Here is a 10,529-nt window from a genome sequence, read left to right as displayed (position 1 = left end):
TCCCGGGCGCCGCCCGCCGCAGGGTGGTCTGCAGCGGCCAGGACCTGCCGCACCCGCCCGACGCCAGCCTGCTGCCCAACGCCACCGCCACGCTGTGAGTACCGCTGCCTGCCGCCCGGCGCGGGCCTTGTCTCGCGCTGGAGGGCCCTTCCAGCTGCGACTTTCTGCGAGTCGGTGGGTGCGGGGGCACTGCCAGCCGGGTGCCGCGCTCGCCCTCGGGTCCAGCTCCAAGGCGCGGGTAGACGGAGGCCTGTTGCTTTTGACAGGCGTGACCCCCGCAGCCTTTAACTGGACGCTGGCACCCAAGGGGATCCCACAGTGCCCCGGCGCCGCGCCTGAGCTCCTGCGGTCGGGATCCGCACCTGCATCTGGCATGTGGAAAGTGGCCACAGGCGTTTGAGCTGGCGCAAGAGCTGCAACGTTTCGGGTTAACAAAGCTGAAAGCAGTGAGAAATGTGATTTTCTTGTCACCACCGAGGCTCTGTTGACATTTCTCCGGTTTCAGTGCAGAGACCGTGGCCTAGCGCGCTAGAAAAAGGTTGTCAGTATTGCAACATATAACAGTCTTCTGCTGGGTATCACCACGTTGACACGAGCCTGCGTAGCTATGTCGCTAAACAAGTCACCCCCTTGCCAGCATTGCTACATCAGCAAAGGCTTCTAGTATGGACCTGGACTGAAAACGAACACAGTCCGTTCCAGTGGTTTATAGACAGAGTTTCCCTCTTGCATTTTCTCATGCCTGTTGAGCTGTCAGCATAATTTAGAGCAGGGGTTTTCTTGGGGGAACTAAAAAGAAGTGATTCCTCTGGAAATAAGTGTTGTTTTAAATTATTTAAAAAAACAAACAAACCCAAAGACCCAGACCCAGGTTCTAGGATTTATAAAAGCTTCTCGCAAAAGTGATCTTTTTTGTCAGATTTGACTTGATGGCATCCCTCTAAATTAGAGAATGTGTCAAAGTCCAGTACTTTATTTTCTTGCCTGCTGTTTTGCATGTGTGGGGGCTGGGGAGGGCAAGGAAAGAGACCTGTGAACTGAACCCCCATTTAAAAGGTCTTGTGATCCACCGTTTAGTTCAGAGGAAACGTCAGTCAATATCTTGCCTGGGTCTAGACTCCAGCCTTGAAATGGCTGATGCGTATGTTTAACGGTATGTGCTGGCTGGGAGTTGTCCCTTTGCCTGGAAGCAGGTAGAAAGCTCCTTTTTTGAGCAGGATGTTTGGAAAAAACTTGGAAGTGCTCTTCTCTGTGTGTTTGTTTTTGACCCTGTTAGTTTTTCGTGCAGTGCAAATGGGTTGGTTCGTTTGCTTGCTTTAATTAAGAAAGAAGCCAGTCATTTTTACATCCGGGCCTTCACGTGCATGGGTTTGGACTGGGGTGTTGGTTATAGCTGTGTTGCTCTAAGGACACGGGCAGCCAAGACTCTTGGGGTAGATGGATAGATCTTTCATTAGAGCAACGAACCAGTTGTAAAAAATTGTTCTTTGCAAGCGTTTGGGCACAATCACCCTTTTTCAGGCAACCTTGTCTGCCTGCATTTGGACTGGGTGCCCAGGGAGGTGAGGGAGGACCGCTTTACGCTAGGAGGCAGAGCCGGTTGCAGAGCTGCGCTTGACGCTTTTGTGGTTCTTTTTCCTGCGAGGCCTTTGAACCCACCTGGCCATGCATCAGCCTGTGCCCTACACTACATACCAGTGACAAATTGTAGTCCACATTAGCTGGTGATTTAGGGTGCCCAAGCTGAGCCCTATTTGTAGAGAGGGGATGTTGTTTTGAGATGCATCCAAAATGAGCCATCCCTTCTGAGTGCGTGATCAGGGTGTGCGTGGCACACGTACCTGCAGACGTGTTTGGTGGTTTGTGAAAACTGTCCCACAGAACTGAACTTCAAGCTGTAAGAGCAGCAGCAACAGCATCGTAAGTGCTTGCAAAACACTACAGCCCAGGAAATGCATCACTGACACCTCCCAGATGCAGTATTCCTTTCTGTCCTTTTAAGCATCTGTATAATAACCTATACTGCTGTATAAGAAGGTGGCGCCCTGCCCGACCATCTGTGTACTAACCTGGGTGTACTCTGTTAGGATGTGGGATAACTTTCCCCACTCATTGGAGATTATCTTTCTCCTCCATATTTTCTGTTCCAGACTAAAGTGCTTTATAATCCCTTTTCTTCCTGAGTGCAGCACTTTCACTACTCACCTGCCTTTTCACAAGGGCCCTGGTTCAGTACCTCATCTCTGCTCTGCAAAATGTGTAAGCTGGTGATTCAACTTAAGCGCGCGCTTAAGTCGTTTGCTGAAAGTAGACAGATGGACTTAAGCATGCGGTTGCATGCTTTGCTGACTAGGGGCTTGAGCGTACGGCCACATGGCTTCATTAGTGTAGTGTTGAAATGCTTTCAGGGTGGGAGAGGACACTGAGTGGAAGTGACTGCAGAAGCTGAAAGGGCCTTTTTGAAGACATCTGTTGGTGACCTAAAGTTCCCATGGCCACTAATTTTTCTTCGTTTGGCTGTTTGAGAGACAAGCTTATTGCTGATAAGGTCCGACAGCTGGAGCTCACGATGCAAAGTAGCGAGGCTGGACTGGGGGCGCCGCGTGCATTAGAGTACTACAAGACACCACTAAAATGTGACATGAAACCTACAGATGCAGGCAGAAACCTACAAATATGCGGTGACCCCAGACTTTCCTCCCTACGCTCGATGTGATTTATTTTAAACCTTTTCCAGATGGAAAAATCAAAACCAGAGGCTTTTCATCGGTGTGTAGCCTCCTTAGGGACCACTGGCTTGCAAGGACATTTTGGCGTGGTCTTTCCATTTGACTTTTTTAGCAGAATTGTTTGGGCCCCGCAAGTCACTGGGAAGAGCTGTACGTTTCTTGATGAAGTGCACTGTTGAAAAATGACTTCCCCTTCTTAGGAATCTGATGAGTAAGATCCATGAACAAAGGCTTGACTAACTCCCCAGAGAGGGTCTTTAATTCCTAAACAGTAACTGGTTCTTTATGAGAAATGTCTGGGTCTGTTTTGTACACTCAGCACTTAAGCACAGGCCCCAAATCCTGGCCTGAAAATTGGAAAATGCTAGCACTGAATTGGAAAATGCTAGCAGTTCTGCCTGGCATCTGTGCCCGGGTAAGGTATCCCTGCTGGAGGTGATCCCTGTGCTGTGCTGGCTGTGTCCATGGGGCTGGGTCAGGGTGGCACATGCAGTTCCCTTGTGCCCCACAGCCAGCTGGTGATGCCAGGAGGCAGGGGATGGGGGAATAAGCAGAAGGAGCAGGTCACCCGCAGCATATCGCCATGCCTGGTAAGAGTTGCCAAGTGAAGAAAACGCCAGGCGCAGCGGCAGAGTCCCCTCGCAAGCTTTGTCAGATATTTGGGGCTGATGTGACGGCCAGCCCAGGGTTTCAGACTGGACTGGTGCAGGGTCTGGCTTACGCTGCCTTGAGAGCCCAGAGGGGATGGGAAGTCCAGGCTCTATGCTTCAACTCTTCCTCTGTGGAGCTAATACCACAGTGCTCGGCCAATCCTCGGGGAAAACCCTCTGTTCAGGAAAACTGCAGCTAATTTTCTCTTCCTCCCAGCGCCTCTCCCAGCCCTGCCCCCTTGAGTATTGTTGCTTCGCAGTTAGAGCTAAAGCCAATGAGCTGCCAGCAGATGAGGTTTAACTGCAGAAATTAACTCCAGGTGGTGAAACCTCTCTGGCAAAAAAAAAAGTCATCGAATTGATTTGTTGAGAAAGGCGCAGCTCTGGGACCAGGGGAGGTTGAGAGCTGGGAACTGTCTGCTCTGCCACTGGCCAGAAGTTGTCCCATCCTGCGTGTGACTGACACAGGCGGTGAGACTGCAAGCGTGTCATTGCAGCTGCAGGAAGATGCAGCAAAGCTACTGCTTTAGCATCCAGCCGTTAGAAACTTGCTTGAACTGATGCTCTTCTTTGGTAGCAGGGACCCAAAGGCAATGGGCAGAGGCTGGGGAAAAACGGTGTAGGGAGACAAGAGGTTTTGCTATTCCCAGGCATAAGCATGAACAGTGGCTGGCAGATGGCCTGCATAGGGGTTTCTCTCTCTCTTTGCTTCCCTCCTGCTCCCCGTCTCGCACATGTTTGCCCCCACCCACATTTAGACCCAAGTTAAATCTTAAGTGTTGTACCCAGAACAGGGCAGGAAGGAAAATGAGGACTTCCCTGTTCAGGAGGAACCTCCCAAGATGCTGAGTGGCTCATTTTGGATGCACTGCTGCTGCTCTGGGGGCTAAAAACACCACGGGCAGATCTGCAATGGCAAGGTTTCTAGATGGAGGAGTGTGGTCCCACCAGGACAGTGCATCTCTCCCCAGAACCGGATGGCTCCCTCCTTCTGAAGTGGGTTTCCTCTCACTTCTGCAGAGGTAACACGCTCACTCTCGAGGAGCCGGTCTGATAATAGTGCTGGGACTGTCAGCATCTGCTAAAGTACCTGCCGCTCTTGTGCCCATGCATTGTGTTCTGCCCAGCTGTGCACAGCAAACCAGAGGTGGTTCCCTTCCTCTCTGTGTGTTTTGGGACTCTGTGGTCGGATGGGTTAAAAATCTCGTTCAGCTTTGGCAAACATCCTTCTGCATATGTGGAATAATTCATAGATCTGGTGCCTGACTTTTCAAACCAGTAGAAAAACATCTGCTTTGGTCCCAAGTCTAAACTTCCAGACCAGGGCTGATGTTTCTTTACCTGTCTGCCGAAGCCGGGGCGGGGAAGGGCACAATGAGACTTCTAATATAAGTGCGCTTGTGACTGTAATTTATGGATTGAGCGCTACTTCGCTAGAGTAAGCTGCATTCTTTTGCTAGGGGAAGAAATTACTCGGCTCACTCTAGCATTGCTTCACCCTGTATTCATGTAGCGGGCGGGGAGGGGAGGCAGCTGTACTCCACCGCAGTTGAGCCCCCTGCAAAGTTTATGACATCTGTCCAAAGTCACTGTGAGGTGACAGGACCCTTTCAGACATGTATTAACAAGGTTTTAATTCCCTCCCCCTCCAAATGACCTTTGTGCTAATAGCCTAATGGAAAAAGTACTGAATTCTTAACAAGACACAGATAGCCGTGTTAGGCCATAGCCAACCCTGCTGTCACACACGCAGGAGTCCAAACCTCTTCCAGATGTGGAATTCTAGAGCAGACCTCATTTATACGCACAGCTTGATTGCACTGAAATTACATATTGTCTGGGGGGAATATAGGGTTTCGTCTTATGACCAATTTCCAGGTCTACTTGAACTCCCCTCTCCAAGGCCTGTTTATCCTGGGCCCCGCAGATGGTTTCTTTCTGAAACCCTTTTCAGCCTTTTATTTGTTATTTATTGGGCTGCAGTTCTGGCAGCTTTTTCTTTCTTCTCCTTCTTCCCCTCTTTGAAAAAAAATAATTGACTCTTCCAAGTAGAGGGACATTTGTGGCTCTTAATAGCAGCCAGGTTGGAGAGCTGGAGTTAAAAAAGCGGTAGGTGCGAGTGTGCGTAGATGGGAGCATGTGTGTATAGTGCATGGTTCATTCTTGTAGGGCTCCCAGTTTGCTCTCAGCACCAACAGGACAAGGTTATGAAGCAGGCCAAAGTGGTGGGAAACTTTGGAGGTAGGTGTGAGGCCGGCTAGTCCGCAGCGAGTGGCCATTATAAACGTGTTTGAACAAGCTTCCACTTGGTCGCAAAATTTTGGGGGCCGTGACTGCCCTGACTCCTGCGAGACCAACCAAAGCCCTTTCTGAAGTAGATGTGTTCAACTCAAGATGGGTTTGCTGAAGTTTTCCAGTCTCTAGGCCAGCAGGACGGACACCGGGGTGCCTTCCTAAGATGACAGGCGTGACTAATGGGCTTGAGCACAAGCTGATAAAACTGTGCTGGGCTGGAGGTTCTGTCCAGAAATGTTCAGCGAGTTGTGTCCTCTCCTAACTTCCCAGCTTTGGGTTCAGCCCAAGCTGTGGTGGTGACTGGCAGGGGCAGACGAGTCCTCTGTGCTTGTGCGCAGCCCCTCTGGTGGTCTCGTCTTCCCCGAGGCGGGCTAAGCACGAAGGGGAAGAGACCCGCTGAAGGTGACGAGGCAGCAGCTCCAGCAGCAGTTGAATGGGAGGGAGGAGCAGTCCAGCACTGGGAAGATGCTGCCTTCTCCATCTGCACACATTTCCTGCCCCACGTGTTTTGGATAAATCCCGGGGTGGGAAGCGGGAGTCTGCAGAGTGTTCTGCGTCAGATGCAGTCCTGGCCCCGGCATTTGCTTCAGGCCTGTGGACACAGTCCCATTCCCAGTCCTCTCCATCAGCCGGGAGGTGGTTTCCTGGCCTTCTCTGGAAGTGGGGATTCCTCCAGAGGGTTGAAAAATGCCCTTGTTCTGCATAAACAAACAGCCCAGCTGGAAGCTGCATTGCTCTGGGAGTTTCTTCTCCAGCCCCTTGCTGCTGGGTGGAGCAAGCAGGGGCGTTTTGCTTTGGCACACTGAGTGGATGTAAGGTCGGCCTTTTCCCGCGGTGGTCCCCATCCCCTTGGAGCCGTGCCTTGCTGCTGTGGTTTTGGGAGGACTGGGGCATGGAGGAGCCACAGCCGTGAGGAGCAAACCATGCTTGTTTAGTCTAGAGAAGAGGAGGAGGTTGAAGGGAGACCATAAGTCTTCTAATCCCGGAGACTGTTCCTAAGGGGGTGGCAGTCGATTGCTCTGCCTGGGCACTGGACAGGGACAAGGGGAAATTAGCCTTGATTTCTGGGAGAGGTGACTTGGATGGGATCCTGGAGAGCACGTTCTTGTTCGGGTGTTGAAGCCCTGCAGCCAGCTGCCCGGGGAGGCAGTGGAGTCTCAGTGCTGGAGGTTTTGAAGACTTGCTTAGATGCTCCTCCGCCCAGGCTGGTGGAGGCATGTTTGACCCAGGCACAGCTCAAGTTTCTGGGGGTCCCCTTGAGCCCCACTTCCTGCAACTCTGTGCACACCGAGGCTGCTGAGCATCGCTGGTATCTGGATCAGACGCTGCCTTGGTGGCTGCACGGAGCCTCTTGCTGGGACAGCTGTGGAGGGAGCTGGTGTTGCGGCAGTGCCCATTGGCCCCCTCCCACGAGACGCTGCACCCAGCGCGTGAGCTGGCAGCTGAGGCTTCATGCTCCAGATTCAGGTGGGGATTAAGGCCAAGCGAGAGGTCTTTGCAAATTGGTTCAGCTTCCTGTGGCGGGCAACCAGGCCTGACGGCCCTCAGCCACCCAGGGCATCAGCCGGCGCATTTGGAAAGCACTTGGCTGCCCTCTGTTCCCAGAGAGCTGGGAGCCCTGCTGCCTCTGCTTGCCCGAGCCCCCTCCTCCTCCTTTAGTCCTTATTCATGCCTGCAAGCGCCCGTCTGCTCAACGAAGGCACACCAAAGCTTTCCCAGGGCACATTCCCATGCTGAAGCTCTGGTATAAACCGTGGCCATGGCCTCTATGGGCAGGCAAGCAGGCTTTGTATTGAAAGGCATGGGTTGGAAAGCATAAGGAAAATTGCCCCTTTTTGCACAGCGGTCAATGTGCTACTGTTTGTTTTGGGCAGTGCTGCTTTGAGGGGCTGTGTCTGGTGCTCGCAACTTTCTGAAGTCAGGACGTGCGTTGACTTGTGTGCTTGTCCATGGCCCTGGAGGGGCTAAGGTCTGTGCTTGGCCAGCCTGTGAAGAGTGTGCTGAGCAGGGAGGTGGGAAGGCAGCGGAGCAGAGCCGTGGTGGAAGGGGGAGAGTGTGGTCACGGAGTGAGGCTGTGCCGGAGGAAGAGCCTGAGAGTCCCGACACTGAATCCTCTGCTTTCTAGCAGGCTTTTGTGCCAAACAATATAGACAGGAAAACATCTCAGCACAATTAAAATGTCAGTGGTTCCAACCCGGCTTGGAGACCCCATGTTGTCTTGTGTTAACTTGACTTCCATTGTATTTGGTGATTTATTTTTTCCCCCCCCCCCTTAAAACCTCACCTCCAGGAGTCATAGGATTAGAGCTGAATCTCAGGTCTTCTGCAGGAAGTTTCTGGCCCTTACGGTTTTGAAGAAAAGCTGGGCTGAAATGTTTTAGTTCTAAAAATACCTCCTGGCTTTTACGCTGGCCTCCTGAAGTCCTCTTGGTGCTAGCTGGAAGCCTCCCAGCAGTCTGCGGTTCCTCTCCGGCCACTGGAGGCCCTTTCCCCATCTCTGCATCCGGTCCGTCACCAATGTTGTCCTGCCCCGTGCCCCACCGCCACTGGCCATTTCACACTCTCTCTGGGATTTATTTTTCCTCTTCTAACAAAAGCAAGTGTTGGAACAATCATTTTCAGTCATCCAAAATAACCCAGTTTGACGTGAGCCTCGCGGCAACGCCCTGGGCCGGTCACAGCAACGGGAAGAGCCCCCGCGCATGTGAAAACAAAGCAGGGAGCTGGCTGGGAGGAGAGGTTAGGGGGCCACATACTCCACCGCTGCCTCTCATTGATCACGGTCTGGCTGGTCACCAGCAGGGATCTTTCTGTCTCCGGGGCCAGATCCTGTGGCCATCAGCGAGCTTCTAGCCCAAAGCCGGGGGACGGCAGGGATGGGAAGTGGGGTGTTGGGTGACTTGTTCCAGTTCAAATCCCAAGGCAGGCAGTGGTGGAAAGTAATTGCTGCAGCCTATTGGCTCCAGGGATTGCGTGAACGGGTCCCCATCTGATAGCAGCAAGGCCTGTCCTTTGCTGCCGAGGGGCCAAGGAGCAGTGGGCTCCGGGTCCTGGGCTCCCTCTGGTCTCTTAGGGGCACTGATTCCTTCAGGGCAAGCTCAGGAGGAGAGCAGCAGACCACTACTGCTTTCTGTACTGTTCCCAGTCTCTGGTGATTCATAATCCAGCACCTTCCACCCTCTTTTCAAATCTGCTGCAAGCCCTTCAGCTCCCCTCCCGCACAGCCTGTAACATATCCGCTCCGGAGCATGTGCTTTAAATTAATTCACTTCGAAAGCAAAGCAGGAATCCTCCCCCTCTTTTATTAACCTCCAATCTGCTGCACGTCTCTGTCCCGCCAGCCGCGCTCTGGCCAAGGGGGGCTAGCATCTCTCCCTGTCCTTTTTTGGTCGGACGCAGAGGAAGTTTATTGTTTTAGCAGCCCTGGTCCTGGAGCGGCTATTTATCCAAGTGGATTCCAGCGCGCTTGAGAAAACAAGCTTGTTTTTTTTCAATTTTTGGCTTCTCTTTTGTGATTAAAAAAGTATCCCCTGCATTGATGCTCTGCCTAGCTGCTGCAGGGACTCAGCACCTAGGAATTAAGTGGCGTTTGCTTCAAACAGCTGGGACCTCTCAGTGACTTGAGGCAAGAGTGACTTGACATGATCTCAAGCATGCTCAGCAGGTGTGGGGGGTACAAAGTGCCAAGCAAAGGCTGAGTCCTGCTGGGCTTGGGGCCGAGGCACTGTCTCTCTATGTGGTGCATCTCACTGCCTTCTCCCAGGCACCCTGGCCCACCAAATACTCTGATCCCATCTGCCCCGGGCACCCGCCAGTTGTTTCCATTTCCCTCTCGGTGCTGTAATTCCTAATCTGGCATTTTCCAAAGAGACTTTTCCAGCTGTCACTCAATTAGCTGAATTTCTGCATGATCCAGCTGCATGGTGTGCTGGGAGCAAGAGGGGTTTTCACTGGAGTCTTTTCCCAGCCCATTTTGCCCTGCGCTCAACATGGTTGTGATTGTGGCATTCCTGTTTCTGGCACGGTGGCAAAGGCACAGAGAGGGGAAGTGTCCCAGAGTGCATAGCCGCGAATGTGCTGAGCTGGGACTGGAACCAGGCTTCCTGGCCAGCACCCGTATCGCTGGACTTGTGCTGCCCCATAGTGGAAAACCGACTTGGCGTTTCAGTGCTTCTCTCCATGGTCTCCAAAGGGGTAATGCTTCATGTTTCTATCCTCCCCTGTGCTGGGCCTTTTCCCCACTGGCACCATTAAGTAGGAAGGCACTAAGGAAAAGGCCCCAACCTTGTTGGTTCCCTGCACTGCCTCCTCCAAGTGAGTGTCCCCATCAGGTCCTGAGCCAAAGCAGAGCCCCCGCGCTTACTCCTAGGGGGGAACGTGCCGCTTTCATGGCCTGCCAAGCGTGTGCGTGTGTTGGGGCCAGATGCAGCCAGCTGGGATGAGCGCTGCCTGGGTGTGGGAGGAAAGTCTCTTCCCTTGGCAGAGCTTCCAGGATGTCTCGACTTGGTGGACCTGTTCCCTGCTGTCTCCCTCTCCTGTCCCCCGGCTCTCTGGAGCCTGCTGTGAGCTCCATGCCAGTTGGATTAGCCACAGCTTGCTTCATCCCCACGTCCACATGCACTCTGCTGTGGAAGGGAGATGGGACCCGGAAACCTTCCCGCCCTGGCTGTGGAGAAGGGGGCCTCGGACTTAGCAGCCCCTTTCACCCTTAGCCCATGTATGGCATCCTGCAAGCCCTCTCCCCCCCACCCTAAATCTCCTTCCAAAGCCAGACCTTGGAAGGAGGGAAGAGTCCTGAGTAAATAACCAGCGGAGCAGTCAATAACAGGAAACTGGCTGCAAAGAGCAGGCAGGA

General features: G+C 52.9%; 1 protein-coding gene across 1 annotated transcript in view; it reads left to right on the top strand.

The window, feature by feature from the left end:
* Positions 1 to 5: 5 nt before the first annotated feature.
* Positions 6 to 10,529, top strand: part of ADGRA2 (adhesion G protein-coupled receptor A2) — a gene marked incomplete at its 5' end in the record, with an annotated part of 61,237 nt that continues 50,713 nt past the window's right edge. Inside the window, one exon of the mRNA XM_019545908.1 lies at positions 6 to 94. Within this exon, the coding sequence (XP_019401453.1) occupies positions 6 to 94 (89 nt within the window). The remainder of the gene's footprint in view (positions 95 to 10,529) is intronic.

This window comes from Crocodylus porosus, unplaced genomic scaffold (assembly GCF_001723895.1).
Source record: "Crocodylus porosus isolate Cpor-Errol unplaced genomic scaffold, CroPor_comp1, whole genome shotgun sequence".
In the NCBI taxonomy this organism is placed as follows: domain Eukaryota; kingdom Metazoa; phylum Chordata; order Crocodylia; family Crocodylidae; genus Crocodylus; species Crocodylus porosus.
This window is presented reverse-complemented; position numbering and strand designations above follow the sequence as displayed.